This window comes from Kogia breviceps, chromosome 1 (genome assembly GCF_026419965.1).
Source record: "Kogia breviceps isolate mKogBre1 chromosome 1, mKogBre1 haplotype 1, whole genome shotgun sequence".
Taxonomy (NCBI): Eukaryota; Metazoa; Chordata; class Mammalia; order Artiodactyla; family Physeteridae; genus Kogia; species Kogia breviceps.
Window position 1 is genome coordinate 115,644,238 of NC_081310.1, and position 23,225 is coordinate 115,667,462.

At 38.4% G+C, this 23,225-nt stretch overlaps 2 protein-coding genes and 1 non-coding gene across 17 annotated transcripts in view; 1 reads left to right on the plus strand and 2 right to left on the minus strand.

Moving 5' to 3' along the window:
* Positions 1-356: 356 nt before the first annotated feature.
* On the minus strand, positions 357-22,369 carry DRAM2 (DNA damage regulated autophagy modulator 2). 2 transcript variants are annotated; one of them, XM_067041699.1, is made up of 11 exons: positions 22,185-22,357; positions 21,733-21,863; positions 20,984-21,106; positions 19,960-20,023; positions 15,158-15,302; positions 11,654-11,721; positions 9,655-9,794; positions 2,863-3,040; positions 2,280-2,362; positions 1,208-1,300; positions 357-718 (listed from the first exon to the last, which is right to left on the minus strand). In XM_067041699.1, the coding sequence occupies exons 5-11, from the start codon at positions 15,286-15,288 to the stop codon at positions 611-613; spliced, it is 801 nt and encodes a 266-aa protein (XP_066897800.1). In that variant the 5' UTR covers positions 15,289-15,302; positions 19,960-20,023; positions 20,984-21,106; positions 21,733-21,863; positions 22,185-22,357; the 3' UTR covers positions 357-610. The 2 variants fall into 2 exon arrangements, with proteins under 2 accessions (XP_066897800.1, XP_058937941.1); XM_059081958.2 differs by lacking the exon at positions 20,984-21,106 and having other exon boundaries at positions 22,185-22,369.
* TRNAQ-UUG (transfer RNA glutamine (anticodon UUG)) lies at positions 6,634-6,706 on the minus strand. Its single transcript has one exon. It is a non-coding gene; the product is annotated as a tRNA-Gln (tRNA).
* CEPT1 (choline/ethanolamine phosphotransferase 1) overlaps positions 21,760-23,225 on the plus strand; it is a 37,805-nt gene continuing 36,339 nt past the window's right edge. For 2 of the 14 annotated variants that reach the window (XM_067041691.1, XM_059081885.2), the window contains exon 1: positions 21,807-22,426. Coding sequence is in view for 4 of the 14 variants with exons in the window: in XM_067041674.1 (XP_066897775.1) it covers positions 22,246-22,460 (215 nt within the window). In the remaining 10 variants the exon portion in view is untranslated. Of the gene's footprint in view, positions 22,461-23,225 lie in introns of all 14 variants that reach the window. The other 12 variants (XM_067041678.1, XM_067041673.1, XM_067041694.1 and 9 more) reach the window with 10 other exon arrangements.

Sequence of the window (23,225 nt, forward strand, 5' to 3'; positions counted from 1 at the left end):
TGGCCTTGTGGCAGGAATCAAATCAATATCTACAGAATCTCTTGTGCAAAGCTTAAGCAATAAAAGTGCTCACATGAATTCAGGTCTGCTTCCCTTTAAAGTTGGATTCCAGAGGAAATACATTTTATAAAGACTATAAGAAATGTATTAATATGGTAAAACTATTACTTCAAAACCCAATTTTAAAGGAGTTGTTGAGCATTGCTGATTATTTGGGGTCCTGAAACATATCTCACATAAGTGCTCCAAACAAAACATGGTTTGTAATGTTTTTAAAAATGTGAAAAGCTGGATTTTGCAGACTGCTTGGTGTACTTCTGGTTGTTTCTCTTAAAAAAGTAGAAAAAAATCTACAATTTTGTAGTCCTTTGGTTTTATTTTCTGGGATAAAAAAGTATAGGCATAAATGTTTTTTCATGGTCCTCTTGAAGATATCCTTTAAAACAACATCAAATGGCTTAATTCATGTCTCTTGATTATCAGGTTTCTTTGATGTCACTGTCAGCCTTGATTAACTGGTTGAAAATTTCAGAGCAGAATAAGTAACTTTCATGAATATTTCCCCAATCCCTGAGAATCATAATCACCATAGGTATATTTTGTCCTTCCATCATACATCTCTGGAAAGTAGCCATGTTTGTTCATTGTTAATAGGGCAAGGAGCAGTGTCATAGAGGGTTAATCCGTGTAAAGTGGCTTCTACCCGTAAAGAAATTTTCTGGAACAGAAAAGAACATTACATACAGAAGATTGCTCCTTAAAGACAGATCACAAGTTCAATATTTTCTGAGGAATATCTTTTGGGATTAGGAATGTAAATCAATTCTCATGAGTAACAAGAGAGAGACAGCTGTTGTACTGCTGTAGTACCAACAGAATTGGGAAAAATAAGCTTCTTTCCTCAGAAGTTCCTTGGTGTTCTTTGGTTTCTATGAGGAATCGGTAAAACTAAATGTTGAGGATGGCCTATGTAAATGTAGGCAGAGTTGATAAAAGTTCTCTGAATTTCTGCAAATTCTGCAAAGACTGGACCTTGCTAACAAAACACTATTTCTTGAAACACAGAAACAATTCACCTGAGAAGTTCCTCTTCCAGTATCACTGCTTAAGAAGTTAATTTTTGAAAAGGCAAGAGTTGCTATAGAAAGCTTTCTTACTCTACCTGAAGGAGGTTTGACTGCATAAATCTAATTATGCATTTTCTTACCTGAAAATCACGAATATAAGTCAGGAAAAAACCGAAGAAGGAAAGTGACATAGACCATTCTGCTGCAGTAGTGATCATGTGAAGCACATAACCCTTAAGTGACAACAAAAAAGAATAATTCCATGAAATTTCATTCAAATGATCTATAATTTTTCTCAAATAAAAAACCTATAATATTTATAAACCAATCTGTCTTCTGAATATCAACCCCTGGTTTATTTACCATATCTCTAGAATTAAAGGCAGACATTAGAAAAAGTCCTAAATGATCTATCATAGTTTCATCCATAGCAAATAAAATTTTCATTTGAATAACTAAGACAGGAGAACTTCTACTCTACAACCAAGAAGTTACTACGTTTCCCAAAGCCACGAGTCATTAAATGCCACACAAAAAAATTTAAGTAAACGATGCTCATGATAAACTTAGTGCTATTTTTTGAGCACTAAATAGTATATGGATTCTAATTAGAAGAACCTAGTAAATTATTTCATTTAGTCATTCTCACAAACATGTCCTATCTAGGGCTGATTCTTTAAAAATAATTTAAAATAAAATGCCATCTGAGTGGTTTGTGAAAACAGATGAACTCGTTTTATTACCTGTTCAAGTATATGTCCCACCTAGCTTTTTCTCAGTATCAGAGATGCTATGTCCATTCAGATATCCACTATATTGGAACCCAAATGCGGAGTCCATAATAATAAACTTCCAGATAACAAAAAGTAGGAAAAGAAATATTCTTCAATTCAGAAGACAAGTATTCTACTAATAAAAGATTTCAGTCAGGTATATTGCATACTATATCCACCTTTAGAGGAGTCAATTTCTGAGAAAACTCTTTGCCATCACAATTCTCTTTAGATCTTGAAAATGTTCACAGACCACAAAATGACAGAATATGGATGGCTCTACATAAACTCTATCATTTATAGAAAATAACCCTAATACTTCAATGATTTTTCTACTGAAAAACTTTCATTGTTAGTAGTGAAATGAAAAATACATCAAAATCAGCCAGAACAATCATCTTTACTATAAAACTAAGTTTTATAGACTCTCAGTTCTTACTTTGTCCTCAGGATTCCAATGGAGTTTCTGTACTATATCAGCGCCAAAACTGCCACTGTACAAAAGTGATGAACAAGTCAGCACTGTAAAAAAAGTAAGTCAAGGAAGAATCTCAGGGAAGACCTGTAAGTTTAATTTAAAACAAAACAAAAATCTTTTTAAAGATCTAAAAGGATTACACATACATTTGTTTCCAAGGTCCAAACCCATGAAGACTTCATGTTACATGGCAGTAGTAAAATTTAAAATGTGCCCATATTACTATGATGCATAGTCAATCCCTCTTTGCTCAATAATTCATTAGTTCTATCATAAGCTTTTGCTACGTAATTGTTCTCAAGGAGGACACTAACTCATCCTTCCTACCTTTGAAGTATGATTAGGCTAGACATTATCTTTGTTTCTAGCTCAGTCACTAGGTCTCATGTAAAAATTTGAATTTCATGTTTCAAATTCTTTAATTTAGAGTTTACTAAACCCAAGAATATCACCCACAAAAGGCCTATTTATGATATGCCAACAATGTTCACTTAAGTTTTGTTATTCAATTCCAAGTGTAGCCACATTTTACAGCAAAGGATACTGCTAAGTGCACTTACTCCACACCAGATAACCAACAGTAGTCTGATCCAGAAGACTTGTTTGCCGTGAATTTTGGGCTGCATTTGGTAGGAAAGGATAGTCTGAACAAACATGTATAATGAGCCGATGCCAAAGGTGAGCACAGCTCCACATACATGTACAGCAAAAAAGGTGGTTTTCTGAGAAGTAAAAGGAAGAAATAAGTAAATAAAAGAAACCCCAAACGCATCGACAACACAATATTTAAAAGCACAAGCCCAGCGATTTCAATAGGACATTCACTGAGTGGAAAAGCTCTGCAGATTCTACAAATTATTTCCTGAAGTGATTTTCCCTCAGTACTCAGCATAAACCTGAGAATTACAGTAATCCAAATTACTTCATATGCTACTACTGAAAACATGACAGTAATTATTCATTTACACATTAAATAATAAACTTTAGAAATAAGTAAATTCCATAGTATACTAAATGGTGATACGGGTTATAGAAAGAGTAGAACAAATTAAAGAGGACTAGGATGCTTGGGAATGCAGGGAGTAGGGAGTCTCAACTTAAACCTAATTAAAATCTAAATGCAATTTAAAGGCTCAAGAAATTAAAACATCCCCCCTTGTCTCTAGTTTGATTGCTTTTGATAAATTATACAATGAGGGATTACCATAAATTGTAGTTATCTTCTCCTTTACCTTACTCTTTGTTTTTACTTTTTAATTATTTTTTTTTCCTTTGCCTTACTCTTATCAGTATCCATTTACATTTTACTTTTTACTCTATATGCCCGTTTAAAAGTGGTGACAGTAGTTCTCCAAAAATTCTATCAAAGGCCTTTGGTTGAACTGTATTTTTCTAAACTGATGCTGTCTGTATGTCATTTGCTTGAGAAGGTACTATGCAGCACTTGGTAAAGAGGGTATGATGAAGGTAAGAGAAGAGAGGTTAGGTTAGGGGTTGGTTCCCTCCTTCTACAATCAACTGTGCTAATTCAGAGTCTACTTTTTTAGTTGAAGGTGTAAGAAGTTTCTAGTATAAAGAAATAAAAGGTAACAATTTATTTGCCGATGGCATTGGTTTCCTTTTGGAGAAAGTGCTACTTTGATAAGGTTTGGGGTATTTTAACTGGCAATAAGTTATGAGCATTGGGAAGGGAAAAAAAGTCATTGTTACTACCACTCTGGTTACAGAGAAAAAAAAACATTCAGCACCCATAAAACATAATACAAAATGGTAATATCTTCTTGGTTCATGTGAATTTACCTATATATATAGATATATGGATAAAGGCTGCAAAAATGAAATTGACTATTTTAGGGCAAAGAGCAAGAATATGGGTGAATTTTTCTCCTTAAAAATATTCTTGGGGCTTCCCTGGTTGCGCAGTGGTTGAGAGTCCGCCTGCCGATGCAGGGGATATGGGTTCCTGCCCCGGCCCGGGAAGATCCCACATGCGCGGGGCGGCTGGGCCAGCGAGCCATGGCCGATGAGCCTATGCGCCCAGAGCCTGAGCTCCGCACCTGGAGAGGCCACAACAGTGAGAGGCCCACGTACCGCAAAAAAAAAAGAAATTCTCACATATATTTGTCGACTGAAGAGGAAAAAAAAACACAACCTAAAAGCTGAGAATTATATTTTATTTGGCAGACTTTCTGAAGACTTCAAGCCCAAGAGGCAGCCTCTCAGATGGCTCTAAGGCACTGCTTCAAGACAAAAGGGAGGAGCCAGGACATATAGGAGTATTGCAACAAAGAAGATTACTGTTAATTAAAGAAAACCAGGTATCTCAAATTAACTTTGTGCTTTTGTGTGTTTGGGAAGATGCAAGAGTCAGGGCTCACTGAAATCATTCCATTGATAAGCACCTTAGCTGTCTAGGGCCAGTATCCAGCCCCATCCTGAGTCCCCTCAGGGTGCACCGTTGGTGGGTGGCTGCAGGCCGCCCATCTGTCTCCATCAGGGCTCACGGCCCGGGTGGCTGTACTGGCTTGATGGCTGCAATACCCTTTGTTTACTGAAATGGCAGTCAGCATTTTTCATTCACATATTGATGAAGCTAAATACAGATATAGCCTGACCAATGCCCACATGTGATCAGTACACAGTTCCATCAACAAAATCCTGTAGTTAAAAAGAAAAATAAAGAATGGAGTGCATTTACTACTGTATTTTTATAATCAAAAGAGGTATATAAAACTGGTTTTAATTGGCCAGCACTTCTGCTTAGTCCACTCAATTCTGTCATTTTAGAGACTAGGAAAACAGCAAAAGATCTTGAAACGGCCAAGAGATTATTCTTTCCCTGGAATACTAGAGCCTCTGGGAATGAATGGTTCTACAGAAGTGTGAGTTTTACTTGTCTTTGATTAGGCTATTTTGCAGAGAGAACTTGTGCAATGATGGACATTATGTGTACAGACAAAAATTAACTTACTGAAAATGCATAACACAAATAATCCATATGAATAGAAATGCATATTGTGTCCTATTGAATGAAATTGACTATCACTCTGTGAATAATGACCAGTTTTGCTAGCTTTGCATCTATCTGTAAATTCATTTGAGCATTTCTTATCTGACTATAAATGTGTGGTACTTTGATTTCTCTTTTGAACTGGTTTGTATTACCCACTATTCCTCTCATTAATAAATTAAATACAATCTTTGACATGTACAAAAGTCACGATTTTATCTTCTTTAAAAATATACCATTTAACAAAGACAAAAATGTATTCTTTGACAAAGACAAGAGAAACTACAGAGATATGTGTGGTCAGGGGCAAATGTTTGCTATAGAACTTAAAAACTATGTATTGAGTGGCCTGTAATCTTCATCTAAAAGCAGTTAACGAAATTTAAGAACTAATCTTTATTCCTTCCAAAGTCTCCATGAGGGTAAATTTTCTAGGAAGGGAGAATGCCATGTGACAACAGAGGCATAAATTATAGAGTTATGCTGCCACAAGCCAAGAAATGCCAAGAATTACTAGAATCTGGGAGAGAGACATGGAATAGATTCTCCCTCTGAGCCCCCAAAAGGGAACCAACCTACCAACACCTTGATATCAGATTTCTGGCCTCCTAAACTCTGAGAGAATAGATTTCTGTTATTTTTAAGCCACCCAAATTGTAGTATTTTGTTATGACAGCCCCAGAAAATTAGCATAGATTTCTGCCTAGTTATCCCTTTCAAGTTTCCTTGAGGATAAATATCCTAGTGCCAACTAAAGGATGTCACTCGCCATCTGGCCCTACAAGGATTGAGTCATTAGCCACGGTGGTCATTGACCTTCAACAAACTCTGAAAGGAACTCAGGGCAGAGATCAGGAATGAGGCACTCTGCTCTGTGGAAACGGGCAGAACACGCCTTCAGACAGTTAGATGTTTTTCAGGAGACAATTTTATGAACCCAATTTCTTGCATCTTCCCATACTTAGAAAAGCACTAAAATCATTAAGATATCTGTGCCTTGTGACTAGCAGCGACCTTCTACTGAGATGTGTGTTGGACAGCACGTACCCTTTATCCAATAACACATATATGCTGACCTCCGCCTTTAACCTCTTTGGAGCAGTCTCTCAGAGCTATCTCAGAGGCTGCCTCTGGGCTATTGTCCTCAGTAAGTCCCCAGATAAAACTGCAATTCACATCCCTCATGTTGTACGTTTTTATTTCAGTAGACATTAGGAAGGGAAATATTCCTAGGCACTGAGGACACATATTTGTTTTGCTGCATGTATTTTTTTTCTTTTGGCCGTGCGTCTTGCGGGATCTTAGTTCCCCGACCAGGGATCGAACCCGGGCCCTCAGCAGTCAAAGTGCAGAGTCCTAACCACTGGATCACCAGGGAAGTCCCTTGCTGCGTGTTTTTATACACACTTGTTTTCAAAGAAATTAAATATGTATTTTTTTAAGTCAGAGTTTTGTGCTAAGTACTATGTTAGGTGCTGGATATACAATGGTGAACAAAACCACTGAGCTATAATTAATGGAAATATATCAACTAAAAATTTTTAAAATAAATCTAAAAAACATAGATTAAAAATTAGACTATAAGAAGTGCTGCACAGAATTAGTTTCCAGAGGCTTGGAGAACACAAAGAAAGAAAACTTGAAATATATAGGAGGAAATCTATTGACAAAAAAAGACTTCCCTGAGGAAATATAGTCTGCCTACATCTATTTAGGCTTGGGGCTGTGGAATGTGCAACAGAAGAAACAATGTATGAAACACAGTAAACCCATCTTATTTAAGGAACACAGAAAGACCCGTGTTATGTACAATATTAGGAGGGGGAATGATGTAGAATGAGGCCAGACAGGTAGATAGTAGCCAGATCACAAAAGACCTTTGAGTTAATTAAGCAGTTTGGCAGTTTAACAAATTATTTTTTGCTCTTTTGATTCTATCTCTTTTCATGTGACCTTGGACCTGTGAGCTTTAAGCAGGGTTACAAGGAAACAGAATGAGGTGTACATATATTTCCAAAAGATTACTTTGGCTGAGGCATCAAATTAAAGGGATGTAACAGTGAATGCAGAGGAACTATTAGGAAGGCTAGGGAAGTAATCCGGAGGAGAGGTGATGAAATCTAAACTGGTTGAGAAGGAGATGGTAGAGACAACAGAAATGAAAATGGAGAGAAGCAGATGCTTTCAAGAAATATTTAAGAGATAAAACCAACAAGTCCCTACTTTAAAACAAAGTGCTTGCCTCTCTTCCAAGTTAAGCTCTCTAACTGTAAACCATTTACAGACCTGGTTTGTGTACAATTTTTCCATATATGAATCAACTAGAGTTTGTCTCTGCAAGACAGAAGTGGGGACAGGAGAAAGAGACAATGCACTCACCACTTTAAATAAGCAGTGAAAGTTTACATTAGGAAGGAAGGAGAACTGTTTGACATGTAGGTAATGCTACAGGGTCTGCTTATAAATAGGGTCCAGCAATGAATCCATCAGTAAATGACGTAGAGCATATTCACTCAACAGGTCCGAAGCTGCATGAAAATAGATGTTTTCAAGAGGAAAAACTAATTTGATTCAAAATTACAAGATCAATGGGACCCTTGTGATGAATGTGAATTAGAATGAAAGCTGAAAACAAAACGAAGAATGTATATAAATATAAACTGTTTTAGTAGCTGATTATCGAAAGGGAGAAAGGCAGTTTGCATGTGTGCTATTAGGAACTGCCACTGGAATTTACTGGGCTGTGTAAAAAAGTATCAGTTACTAACAGAAGTAGTATGTTATATGTGGAGGTCACTTTGGAATCCATTTTTACCATACAGTCATGAGAGATATTGTTAAACTGATCAAGGGATAACTGGAGAAAAGAATCACTATCCATATACTAAAAACCCCCAAATGCATTTTTTAAACACTGAGCTATACAAACTGATTAGGGAAGGCAGGACCCTATTTGTGGTAGACAGCTAGCCAGTTGTCCACAAAAGTTTTTGTGTCTCTTCCATAGTATAGAGTTGCCCTGGGAACTGATGCCCAGCAAGATTACATTTCCCAGCCCCTCTTACATCTAGCAAAAAGGAATGTCAGTGGAATGATGCAAGTCACTGCCAGGTGCAAGTTTCTAAGAAGTAGGGGTGAATTTTCCATGTTCTCTTTGACTGTTTTAGGCAGCTAGATGCAGAAGACCACAGAGTTTTAGGGAATTGCAGGGCCCAAAGATGGACACTGTCTGGGCCTTAAATCACTGGGAGGAAAGCCATCTATCAACCAAAAATACCTGCACTGCAGGCATGTATGTAAGAAATAAACTTCAATTGTGCTGTATGTGTATGGCTGATTCATTTTGTTGTGCAGTGGCAGCTAACACTACATTATAAAGCAACCATATTCCAATAAAAATTAAACAAACTTCAATTGTGTTAAGACACTGAAATTTTGGGCTTTGTTATAGCATCAAGCATTACCCTAATATCCACTTGGATTATACTTATAGAATTTACTAGTATTAACCATTACTAAAAAAGTGAAAAATAGGAGCGTTCAATCAGAAGCATTATAGGAATGGAGAACTTTGAATAAAAAAAGAGAGATGGAATATGCCTTTATACATGTATTTGTATGATGAGGGTGTGTCTGTATGTCTGAATAGTTACTAGATGTCTAAACAGGTTATCAAATATATAAATTGAAACTCTAAAGACTGCAGGGATTAATAAAAAAAGCACCATATGCTTAGGATGCAGCTGGAATTACCAAAGACTCCTCTGAAAGAATGTCAGTAGAAAGGAATGTGGAGACTTTGCAAATATTTGCTGAAGGCTGACTGCTACCTTAACATAAAGAATTCCCTGAGAAAAAAACTGGAAAAGCTATAGCTCCTCCCTATACTTCCTCATATAAGTGGCTGGGCACCTAGGGATGCAGGCAATAAACAGGAACATCTAAACAAGAATATAAAATAGGTAAATGAGTTTAACTTGTTAGGCATAATAAAAAAAGAGTTTAAGTCTGTAATTGTGTCCCTGATAATTTATGTCAATTCTCTCTGGTCTTAGAGTAATCTCCAACTAAGTAGTAATAAAGAATCTAGTAAGTAAAGAGTCCCGAGGATCTTTAAAAAGTTATAATAATTTGTATTTATTTAGGAGATTACTGAGAATGAATTTTTCTAATTTCTAAGAGGGTCAAGTAATTTAAAGGCAGTGGATTCCATTTTGTTAAGGCAAAAAACAATAACTACATGTAACTGAATCTTTCAGGTTTTCTTTCCTGGCATGTATTTTTATGTACTTCAGGAAAATACCAGTGCTGAGCTAAAACACACACCTGGAAGTTTGCCACAATAGAAAGTCCTAAACAACTCAGTAATCCAAGTACAAGGCCAGCCTTGTTTAATTTGATGATACGACTCTCTTCAGGATTCAGAGCATGAACTTGCTTATAACGAACATAAATGGTCGCAATGCCTGGGAAGAGATAATTGGAAAAACAACAAAGTAATAAATAACTAAGGAATAAAGTTGCTAATAAAGAGCTCACAAAGGTCACTGCTATCCAGAAACGTAAGAGTTTCCTTTTAAAGCTAATCTGATAGAAGAAAAAACAATAAAAAACAAACAAACAAACAAAAAAACAGCTGCAGATTTTAAAGAACTTTTAAGGTTGCATTGTGAAACTACTGCTATCTCTGTGTGACTGAGCAAGTCATTTGCCTCCCGTAGCCCTCATATTAAAAATATTTAGGAAAGGGCTTCCCTGGTGGCACAGTGGTTAAGAATCTGCCTGCCAATGCAGGGGACACAGGTTGGAGCCCTGGTCCGGGAAGATCCCACACGCCACAGAGCAACTAAGCCTGTGCGCCACAACTACTGAGCCTGTGCTCTACAGCCCACGAGCCACAACTACTGAGCCCGCATGCCACAACTACTGAAGCCTGTGCACCTACAGCCCATGCTCCGCAGCAAGAGAAGCAACCACAATGAGAAGCCCGTGCACCACAATGAAGAGTAGCCTCCGCTCGCCGCAACTAGAGAAAGCCCACGCGCAGCAACGAAGACCCAACACAGCCAAAAATAAATAAATAATTTATTTTTAAAAATTTAGCAAAAATTTAAGAGATAAGTTTGATGTTTTCTGAAGATCTCTAGTAATAAATTTTACATAAAACACAAAATATTCTATATGATTAGCATTAAAGTCTAAAGTAATTAGTTCTCGAATACATATAAAATGAACATAGGCAAAAAACACCGAAGGATTATTCACCTCGTTCCCATTTCATTTTATTTCAAATTACTACAACTTGGCTCAGTCAGATATAGCAGTCAGTTACACAGAAAAAAAACCCCACTTGACTGTCCTTATTGGTTAAGAATCATTTTTTTAACTTCAATGTTTGACCTGACCAAATAATAAACATATATGGAAAAATGCAAATATTTAAAACAATCACAATTGATGGAAGAAGTATTATTTTAGTAAACCATTAATTTAAAAATTGGTTCAGGAACTTCCCTGGTGGCGCAGTGGTTAAGAATGCACCTGCCAATGCAGGGGACATGGGTTCGATCCCTGGTCCGGGAAGATCCCACATGCCGTCGAGCAACTAAGCCTGTAAGCCACAACTATGGAGGCTGAGTGCCACAGCTACTGAAGCCCATGTGCCTTGAGCCCAGGCTCCGCAACAAGAGAAGCCACAGCAGTGAGAAGCCCACGCACTGCAACGAAGAGTAGCCCCCACTAGCTGCAACTAGAGAAAGCCCACGTGCAGCAATGAAGACCTAACGCAGCCAAAAATAAATAAATTAATTAATTAATTAATTTCAAAAAATAATGAACAGGAATGTAAAATACTCCATTTCTTTGGCATTAGAATATCACTCAAAAATCAAAACGTGGTTCCACAGCTATTCTCAAACTTCTGAAATATTTATCTTAAAGGAATTTTGTTGGGGTCAGCTGGGTCAGTGTGTTTACAGCTCTTTGTCCTTTACTGGTTGCTTAAGAAATCCACTTAGGGCCTCAAGAAATATTTGGTTATACTTTACAACTTCTATAAGCAAGTATATTTGGTTATACTTTACAACTTCTATTTCTATAGTAGTCAAATAGCCTTATAGGTATTTTTAAAAGATTTATTTCCATAATTTAGCATTTCTAGAAATTGTTTTTACTTTAAAAAGAAACACATCTGTGATCAATGATTTAGTGATAACATTCCTTCAATTGTAACTAGAAAGTAAAATAAATAACCCAACAGTGTTGAAAGAAGAAAAGGGCAATTGAGCTATTAATTTTGATTGTTGAAACCACTCTCACTACTTACATAAAACTGCGGCAATATTTAACATTGCCCCAAACAAGCATTTTTCTGGAGCTACTGTACCAGTGTCACTGAAAGAAAAAAACAAAAGGTATGAGGATTTCTCATATTAGATTTAGTATACACATGTATTTCTTCTAAGGGATAAGAAACAAAAGGGGTTATTTCAAATACTTTATCTTTTTATAAATCTATGAGCTCAACTCTTACATCATTTTATAATAAGAACATGATAGTTTGAGCTTGCCTTGTTCAATTTTTCTTATATTACTTAGGGTTATTTCTTTTTCACATACTAGAAATCACTATGAATTGATAAAAAAGCTATCCTTATTATGTTAAGGCTGCGTTATTAACTTACATCAGTCAGGCAGTGTGTTTACCTGTCTCACCTGAATATTCCCTAAACACCAAAGGACCTTTCATGATTCTTTTGGCGTCTGTTATTCTCTGCCTATAATTCAATTAACATCTAATCGTTTCCTGATTAATTTTAAAAAATATTTATCAAGCACCTACCAGCATTGTCAGACAGCATTTTAGGGACAGAAACACAGTGGTTTAAGTACAAGAGACCAAGCCCTTGCCCTTCTAGAGATTCCATTCAAGACAGCCTTGCTGACTCACACAGCTTTTAGTCCAGACTTCTACTAAAATCACAGATCACGCTGTACTGCAATGTGTCTGTTACATGCCTGTCTTTCATCGCAGGGTGAAATGCATAGATCCTGATTAATAGCCCACCATTTACTACTAACTGGGGAAACTTGAGAACATTCTTTTATATACCTAAGATGATTCCCTATCTGTGAAATGGGGCTATCAATTCCCTCCCAGCCTCATCAGATCAACATGAGGAAAAGAAACTGTGGTCATGCATGTGAAGTGTCTAGCACAGCAGCAGACACATAAGAGACACCCAGTAAATGTCAGTTCCTTCCCCTTCTCTCAAACTACTGGAAAGATTAAAAAGACAAAGTCTTTAGCTTCAAATTGAAGAACTATAGGAAAGAGGTAAGAATGATCTCAATTCAGACAATGTAATGGGAATAAAAAAGAAATGGGAAGTCATATCTGCTAAGGAATCAATAAGATTTGGCAAACATTTGGATTAGGTTTAGGGAAAGTAAAGCACCAAATATGAATTCTAAGGATTGCTCCTTCCCACTCTAAAATGTTTCTTCAGACACAAAAGATTTTGTTACTCTTTGATCATCTTCAGGGAGTGGGGATTATGTTTCGTTGTTGTTGTTCCTTCTACCTTTCAAGTTTTCAAGAATAATGTATGTGTATTATTCTTATAATCAGAAAAAAATCCATAATTTTAACAGTCATATTCCAAAAGATGCTCCTGTTTTGGATTACCCCATAGTAAATAACAGCGTGCACTTCTGAGATGGCTGGCTAAGTGCTCTCTGGATCAGAATGACAAACTGGCCTATAAGTGAAAACACCCAACAGCATTGCACTTCAACCCAGTAGTCACCAAACTATTTTGATCACACACCGTCAAAAATAAAATTGTCTGATCACCATTTTGTTATTTATATTATTATACACATATTAAATGTAAGTTTAAACAGGTTTTTTTTTTTTTTTGGCCGCACCGAGTGGCTTGTGGAATTTTAGTTCCCTGACCAGGGATTGAACTCAGGCTCTCAGCAGTGACAGTGTGGAGTCCTAACCACTAGACTGTCAGGGAATTCCCAAATATAAGTTTAAATATTTTTAAATAAAAAATACATAGAAGTTCTAAAAAATTCTTCTTATACCCCAGTGGCTAGTCTCATGCACCCTACTTGAGCATTCACTACTTGAACTAAGAGAACACCTGAAGCACACTTGCAGTAGAATTGTCTTTGAATTGTGAATTGTCTTTGAAGTGAAATTTATATTTGGTTATGTCCTTTGGGGACTTTAATAATTAAGCCTTTTAGGTAGAGTCTATGAACTGAAAGGAATTCTGCAGAGTATCTAGTATAACTCAACCATTTTTCAGATGAAAAAAATGAGCCTAGGAGAAGTAAAAGTAAGTACCATTGAGTTTAAATATATTAGAATGTTGGAGAAAGTTCCCTGTGCAACAATACTAGGTTCATTTGCGAAAAAGTTAAAAGGTAGAAGGACAGAGACAGAAAAGGAAGTGCCTGGGGTTATATCTATCAAAGAATCACATGCAGTACCATCAGAGAACTGAAACTGAAAAAGAACTCAAACAGACAAGTTCTCTAAGGGGAAATAAAAATGCTGAAGGATGCTCAGGAATATGTATGCTCTCCTGGAGTTACTAAAGAATGAACTGGCTCCTTAAGCTGCATGTCCCTCTAGCAGAGTGGTAAACAGAGGTGACTACTTATCAAAATTATTCCTAGAACTGGAAACTTAAATTCTAAAATATCTTTGGATTTTGTAAATCTTCCTAAAGTGGACTCAATTTGTTGGTGGTCCTTTGCGCCACACCATACCATTGTGGTAACAACAAATGTAATGGCAATGCCCTGACCTCTTCTTGACATTTAAAAAAGGTAAATTTAGGCTTTTGGTTTATCATCCTTTAAAAGTTCACTATTTTCTGTGTTGCAAAGGTTATTTTTCAGAAGGTAAACAAATAAATAAATGAAACAACTACAACAAACAACAAAACAAAACAAACTCTGGAAGGAAATCAACCAATTAATCAACTCTGGAAGGGCAGGAACTAGAGGGAGGCTGGAAGAGTCTTTCACTTTTTATTTTTATAATCACTCTAGTACTGTTTAAAATTTGTTATAATAAGCACATATTGCCTTTATAACTGGGAAGAGGGTTATGGACATAGCACATGCAATTGAGTACCCATACTTATATCATGAGTAGTTTTGAAATTTCAAAACTATTATCAATAAATTTAGATACTTAATGTGTCAGAAAGATCGAGGCAACATGTCATAAAGAGTAAGAGCACAGTCTCTAGAATCAAATGGCCAAGTCAAACTGAATCTTGATTCCATTAATTACTGAGTCATGTGCCCTTGGACAAACAACTTAATCTCCCTGGACCTTATTTCCTCCTCTACCAAATGGGTGTAATAGTTCCTGCCTCAAAGGGTGGCTGTAAGGATTCAATTATTTAAGACCTGAAGAATGCTTAGAACATTACCTTGTACACAGTAAGTGGATCCATTAATGTTTGTCATTACCATTATTTTTTAATATTATTATTGTTGCTCTAGCATTTTTTAATGGTAAGGGGAAAATAATTCCAAGTCTATCTTCTGAGACCTCAAATAGTTATTTGGAAGACAAGGCACTGAGGTGTCACAATTCACAAATGAACCTTAGCCCTCTGTCTCCACATTTCTCTATCACATAGAAAGAGCCAAATACAACTTCCTTTTTATGTTCCTTTTACTGTTGTAATACCAAACATAAAAGCTGAATTTTAAAATGTTAAAATTAAATGTTGGATTCAATGTTAACATATGAATGAGACATACCATTCTCCATAAAAGAATACATTTCACTGACCTGATATAAGGCAAAACAGGGTCAACATGGTGAAGTGTTATAGCAGTGATATATGAAAATATGAAAGCAGCAGCCGTCCAAATTACAAGTGCTGAAGGAAGGAAACTGAGGCCTTGCTGAAACCACCACATCTCAAACACGTCTCCTGAAGCAGAGAAAAACAAATTAGAAAAGATTATTCACACATACTTCATCTATTCTACTTTAGCCATCCCATCCCACAACCTTGTACTTATCATCCTCAGCTGCTTCACTTCTCATCGGGGGGGGGCCCCCCCACACCATCTTACTGACACCTGCTCTCCTTCAGTTTCTCAGTTAATGGAACCAAGATTCACCCCACTTGCCACATCTAGACACTATCTTTCTCCCCCATCTTTCCACACATAACCAAGTACCAAGGACTGTTTATTCTACCACCTAAATTTCCTCAAATCTACCCCTTCCCCGCATCTTCACTGCCACTACCCTACTTAAATCACCATCATTTCTTGACCAGATAATTATAACCACCTAGACTTGACTTTAAAATCAGAATGAGCCTTCTAATTCTAAAATACCAACCTGACCACTTTATTCTCCTCCAAAGAACCTTTTAGTGCCTCTCCTATGCCCTTATAAATTGTCCTTCCTCTTTAACATGTCTATAAGGTCTTTTTATTGTCCAATCTCTACTTAACCTTTCTGTATTCCTCTCCGGCCAGTTCTCCAGCCAGTTCTCCGTCTGCTCCTAGTTCCTTGCCCTAGCTATCATCATCTTCATCATCATTACAAAAGCAAACACAGTGTTTACTGTGTCAGCAAGGCTACTAAACATCTGAAATACATGATCTCGTTTACTCCTCACAACAGAATTATAGAGGTTAAGAGAATTGCCCAAGGGCATATGGCTGCAGTAGAGACAGGACTCAAACTCAGGCAGTTCCAGTCTAACACCAATCACCATGCTATACTGCCACAGCAAACTTCTTTCAGATCGTCAAGTGTGTCATGCCCTCTTGCGCACCTTTGAAACTGTGCACGTTGTTTTGCCTGGATGACTAGACTACTACAGTGTCACCCCTCCTGTCCCACTACCACCAGTTAACTGCTATACATTTTCAAGTCTCAGCTCCTCTAGCTTCAGCTGAGTGTACTTGTTTTGCTCCCAACAGCAAGCTCACTTTCCCAACCAGGTCATTCATCACACTTAACTGTTACTTGCTTGTTTGGTTTTATCTTCCTCAATAAACTTGAAAGGGCCTACATATACACATACCACTCATCACCATTTTCTCCCTTAAATTCCAGACTGACGATGTTAGTAAGTAATATGAGGTCAACAGAATTAGAAATTGTTAATGTATTTTCATGCATTTAATTTAAAAAATAGAGAAATATTTTCAAATTATAAGAAATTACTCCTACGCATGTGAAAATAATTTCGTATTTGGAGTATTTTTTCATAGTGTGATGGACTGAAATTTAGTATTTCCCATGGACTCTGTAAAAACTTACAAGTCTAATCTCCACAATCCTCCAATGTGCTCAGCTTCCTCATCTCAGACTGACCTTCCAGATAATAAAACCTCAGCCATTTTTGACTTGTACTTGTCATTTACTCTGATCCTCTTGACTTGCTGCTAAAAATGTACATTTAAATCTTGCCAAATAAGTTTCTTTTCCTTTATCCCTAAAGTCACCATTATACACTCGATTTGAGTAATTTCCTGCCTGAATTGTCATAATCTCTTCTTTTCTGGTTTTTTTTTTCCTGTCAGCCCTTAACATTCCATCAATTTTACTCTTCTGTTTAGCTAATCATGACAGCTCCTTGCCAAGTTCCTATAGGACTTTCCCCAACATAATTCTCAATTTCAATAAATTTTGATTAACTTCTAAAATCTTTCATGTTTCTCCTTTCATCTCTTTAAATGTTATTTTGTTTCTGATAAATTTGATTCTAAAATCTTTAGGAGTCTAGTTCCGTATTTGTTGGTTCTGCCAGCCCTTGTACATGTGTTTTTCTGTTTTTGACTACGAGCTCCTGTTTGGATGATAACTGGGAGTATTCTAAGAGGCTTAGATTAAGGGTAAATCATTCCAGGGACAGTCTGTATTTACTTTTGCCAGGCACTCTGGCACATTACGAACCTAGGCCGACTTTTAATTTCTTGGCTTCCAGGTTTTTTAGACCATGTAGATAAGTAAATTTGAACCCTGAATCTGAGTGATGACAGGCCCTGTAGTTTCAAGTTCTTATGTGGTATCTTTACTCCCCCACCTGGAGCTGTGGTGAAAATGAACAAATTTCTTTGTGATCCCCCTTTGCCAGGAAGGAGGTATTTTTCCTAGTCCACCTTTCATTGAGTGTATAGATTTTTGAGGGTCCTGGCTGATTTGGAGGGAGGTGGTTCTACAAGGCCATGAGTTGTACAATTTCAAGTAGAAATATTTACATTTTAATTTTTATGAAAAAGTCATCCCAACACACAGGCATCATCTACACAAACTGTATCATGTGAATGGTGTCTCTGGAAGCTGTACACCTGGGAGGTCAAAGGGGTATGAATTCTATCTCTGTACAATGGGTGGTGAGCAGGGGGAGCCTATCATTTATCTTTGATTGTACTTTATTTCAAAGGCCCCAAAAGAGACACACTACTGGTTTACTACTCTGGTGTCAGCTCTCTTCGACTTCTGAGTCCTGAGAATTTCCATTTCTTTCCTACGTGAACTGCTATGCATTTACAAGGCTAATATATTCAGCATTTTGGTGTTCTGGCAAAAGGGATTTTCAAAACATTTTGTCCACCCCATTGCTAGAAGTATGACCTCTTTTTTTAAAAAAAAAAAAAACCAAAAAAACAAAAAAAATACTACAACTCCCAGAATTCTGTGGGTCGCATTAGTCTCAGGTATGTTGGAAGGTATGGTCCCAGCCAGGTTCCAGAGTAGGAGATAATGTCAGAGAGTGGGAGTGGTGTAGATAGATGTCAGAGGATTTCACTGGAGGGACAAGTAGGCAATGGTTCATTTCAAAGTTGGGGGAAAGCACTGTCTTCCTCTAGGGAGAATGGGAGAGCCTATTTTATTTTATTTTACTTTTTTTGGCCATCCCACACAGCTCACAGGGATCTCAGTTCCCCGACCAGGGATTGAACCTGGCCACCGCAGTGAAAGCCGGGTATTCTAACCATGAGGCAACCAGGGAATTCCCACATGACCTCTTCCTTTGTTTTTTCATGTCCAAATCCTTCCTATTCTTCAAAATCAAGCCGAAATACCATCTTCCACACACAATCTTCCCTAATCTCTTTGCATCTGGAAATAATCACCCCTTCCTCGGAGAACATTTGATTTGCATCTCTTACAGCTCATTATCTTCTATAGTATAAAAGTTTGGGAGGGTGTCTGAAGTGGATAAAATCCTTGATGAGGGATTTCACTTCTCTGCCTAAGCAGAGAAGAGGGCCTTGCTTATAAAAATTACTCAATAACCCAAATCAAATCCTCATAAACCCCAAAAAGGTTCATTATTTTTCCATTTCAGTTAACAGTACAGGCGATCCCCGACTTACAACAGTTCAACTTAGAATTTTTCCACTTTATGATGGTGCAAAAGCAATAAACATTCAATCGAAACCTTACTTTGAATTTTGACCTTTTCCCAGGCTAGTGATATGCAGTACAATATTCTTGTGACAGCGAGATGTAGCTCCCAGGCAGACACAAAAATCACAAGGGTAAACAACTGATACACTTACCACCATTCTGTACCCAGAAAACCATTCTGTTTTTCACTTTCAGTACAGAATTCAATAAATTACATGAGATATTCAACACCTTATTATAAAATGGGCTTTGTATTAGATGATTTTGCCCAACTGTAGACTAATGTGTTTTGAGCACGTTTAAGGTGGGCTAGGCTAAGCTACCATGCTCCCGTAGGTTATATGTATTAAATGCATTTTCAACTTACAATGTTTTCAGTGTACGATGGGTTTATTGAGACATAACCCCATTGTAAGTGGAGGAACATCTGTTCGTTCTACCGTTTTCCAGGCTATCCAGATTCTAAGACCTCAGAGTAACCTTAGGTTCTCTCATCCAAAGCCCTCACATGTTGTCACTAAATGACGGCATTTCTACCTTCAGTCATTGGCAACCATTCTTCTTCCTAGTTGCCAGTGTAAACACTCAAATCAGATTCTCAATTCTCTTGGCCTATTTTTTTCTTCCCCTCCATCCATTCTATGTGCACTGCCAAATTAACAGTCCTAAAACATTTTTCTGCTCAAAAACATTTTTTTAAATAAAATTGGGCAAACTTAGGCAAACTTCATTAATTTCTCTGAACTAGTTTCTCCTTTGAAAAATGGCAATAACATTACTGGTAAAAGCTGCACTGTCTGATACAGTCACCACTAGCCACATGTGGCTATTTAAATTAAAATTTCAATTGATTAAAATAAAATTTAAAATTTCAGTTCCTCAGTTGTACTAGACACATTTCAAGTGCTCAAAAGCCACAGGTGTCTAGTGGCTACCATATAGGATGGTGAAAATATAGAACATTTCCATCATCGTGGAAAAGTTCTATTGGACTGAGCTGGATAATTACTGCAGGAATGACACTGACATAACACAAGTAAAGAACCTAAACACACTGCTGATACCGGTAGCTTTTAGTAAATGGTCTAAAATAATACCCGCTTCAGAGAGGTTTATTCAAAAACTAAATAAGATAATATATGTAAAGATGCTCTCATAGGTGGTCAATAAATGTTTGTTCCTCTTTTAGAATGTAAAAGACAAATTACCTATTTTACAAGTTTTCAAAATACCAGTCTTCAAATCTGCCCAAACCTGCACCTTTTGTAAATCCTGAAATCCAAATACAAAGAAAATAGAGGTTGTTTCGACCCACAGACTTTTAAAACATAAAATTTCAAGTCAATGCACCAATATTGTTCATGAATAGAACACTATGCCATAGCATTATTAACGTTTTTTCTTTTTCTTTAAAGAGTTGATACTTGTGTATTTCATAATGATGTACCATCTGGAATTAAATAATATTTTAAATCTGGGATATCAATTTTCTCATCCTTTCTCACATTAGACATCTTTCGCTGATCTCAAAAAGGATAAAATAAAATGAAAAACACTGAGTTCCTTCCCATAGAAGGAAAGACAATAATGAGGAAAGAATGATAGCTTATTATTAAGCCAAATACAGCACTGACTAGTCCCTGTGACGCAATGGACAGAACACAGCTGTAAGATCAGATTTATCTAAGTGCAAATCCTAGCTTTATCACATCCCAGCTGTATGATTTCTGGCAAGTTACTTAGCTTCTCTGAGTTTCAGTATTCTGATCTGTAAAGTAGCTGTTCCTTAGAGTAGTACAGAGTAAACATACAATATAATAATAAAAGGTGATTTATCAATTCTGTACAACCACAATTAGCCACAGGGATGGGGAATGACAACACTTCATTCTTTGGATATATGAATCATCTTGGATTCCTATCTCCTTAGGCTTTGAGGGTTCTAGGTATCTAAACTGACAATTTAGAGGAAAAGCAGGGCTTGAAATAGTTTACCAGTTTGCTAAGGACTACTGAGAAATTTAAGTGCACCGACTAGGTGAGGAAGACTACTATTGCCTATGTATTATCACACTGGAAAGCTGGAAGCATGGCTGGCTAACTGCCAGCCAAGCAAAATTAGAATTTTAATGGTTAACAATTTAAGAAACTTTTCAAGATACTTGAAAATATGCAGGAATAACCTTTATATAGTAGTGAAAGTGTATAACAAAATGTTCTTGCCTCTCTCACCTATCTCTGCTTTCCTTGAAGATCCGTGAATCAGAACTGCAGTTACAATTTTTGAATTTCACAAATATTTAAATGCCACCGGTAAAAAGATGAATTCCTTAGGCTGTCTCCTCTAAGTGGTGACTGCTTAGGAACAATAAAAAAGTAAATTCTGGATATTCCAAGTGAAGAAATAAAGCCCTAGGTACACAGAATCATGCCCAATGCAAAGCATAATAGTAAATGGTTATTTTTCTAAACTCTAATTTGTCCTTCTAACAAATGTAATATTCTCGTAACGGTTAAAAATTAAATAGTCTAGAAAATTAAGTAACTGTTTTACAAGTTGGATCAAATGTTACAGGGAGAGAAGTCGGGGAGAATCTGATGATGCACGGCAAATTAAAGCTGCATTTGGGTACTGATTTACAAATTTAAATTTGGGAGAACTGGAAAAATGTGGTGTTTTGTAAATGTATCCTAATGTAAGCACGGTTGTGAGGATACAAAGGACCAGCCATTTACCTTTCTGTATTGGTCGCCCCGCGACAAAACTCCGCGTAGACTTGAGCTTCGCGTAAACACAAGAGTCACCACATACCTCAATTTCAAACCTTCCTCCCCCTTCCCCCACCCACCCGCAAAAAGGAATCTGAGCCCAGGAGTGACAAAGGGAATGCATACTCAACCACAGTGTTTCGTGGGACTGGGGCTATAAGGTTCTCGGTAACCCTTAAAACAAATAAAACCAAAGAATTATCTACACCCACCGCTGCCTTCTTCCGGAAGCGCGAAGCACTTGGACGAAGAGCTGGATTAACGCGTTGTTTGGTCCCGGGAAAAGATGCGGGAGGCGGAGCTCGGTCGGGCTTGGGGCAAACGGGCGCGGAGAGGAGAGGAGCTGGGGGAGAGAGAACAAGAACCCCGACGTAAAGGTGACTAGCAGAGACTTGAATCCAGCCTGCACCCGCTCCCGGCCCGCGCCCCCCTCCCCAACGCCCCCTCGCAGCCAGCCCGCGGCTCCGGCCAGCACCTGGTCCCTCTCTCGCGCGTCGCACAGCGTAGTCTTTGGAGGCAGGGCGAGCTGGCACGCGACTCGCGCGCCCACCACGGGGGTGGGGGGCTCCCAGCAGCGTCCGCGTCCCTACCCGCCCGACCCCATTCTCTGATACACAGCCCTTAGTGGGAACTGGGGCCGGTCCTCATCCCCTTTTGGGCCTACCTTGCTTGGATGACGCTGCCCGTACGGACTGCCGGCTCCGGAGGCTGCCGGCAGGACAGAGATGCGGCAGGGCCCCGAGGCGCGCACCCGAGCAGCTAAGCCGGCCCCGGGGCGCGCTCACCACTCGGAGGTGTACGTTCGCGCCGCCGCCTGTTCCGACCCGATATCCCTTTACGGCAATCGCGAAAGTGTCGTGAACGTGCTGCCGCGGATCAGAGTCACCCAGTCGGCTGGAGGCGGAGGTCTGTTTCCAGGGGTGTGCTTTTGGGGGCCAGGGTAAGGCTGCGGGGCTCGGTCTTGGGAAAACGGCCAGGGTGTGAAGGATATGTCCGGGGGCACGACTCTCAAGAGGGCTGGAGAGATGGCTGCAAGCTCTGGGGTGGGGCATTGGAATATAGCTGTGTATGGACTCGCGCGAGGCAAACGCAGTCCTGCCTCGCGCGCGCTTGTGGGGAGGGCTAGGGGCGACTGCTCCTATGGGAGAGATTGATGTGGGGCATTGCCAGCGGTAGAGTCCGGGGGCTGCTGTGCTGGGAGTCGGGGTAGGGAAAACCTCGGCGGCCCAGACTGGGCGGGCCAAGGGCGCTGCCCGCGCGGAACAGACCTTGGCTCTCAGGTCCACACCCTCCTGCTCAGGTGCTGCCAGGTTCACAAACGTATTATTACATCCTGTGCCGGATTTGCCTTCCCTTTGGAATACTGTGCTGGTGATTCGTGGCTAGGGCCGCACTTTTTGGTCAGCAACTTTTCTAGAAATTTCAGGATATATTGACAAGCTCTGAGGTTGCCAGCTAGGGTTTATTTCAGCAGTATTCTTGGAAGGAGAAAGGACAGGAGGGTTTGCTAGTCTTTGCCGGTGTTCCAAGAATACTGGATGAATGGAGTCTTTACGTTTAACTTGTTTTTTCTCCAATTCGGTGCTTGGCGTTTTTATGTCATTTTTGACGTTTTGCATCATTGGTATTAATATATAATTTTGCTTGAAGTGTCCGTTCATTGATGAATCCTTGTTACGGTAGTAGGAAAATTCATAATTATCTT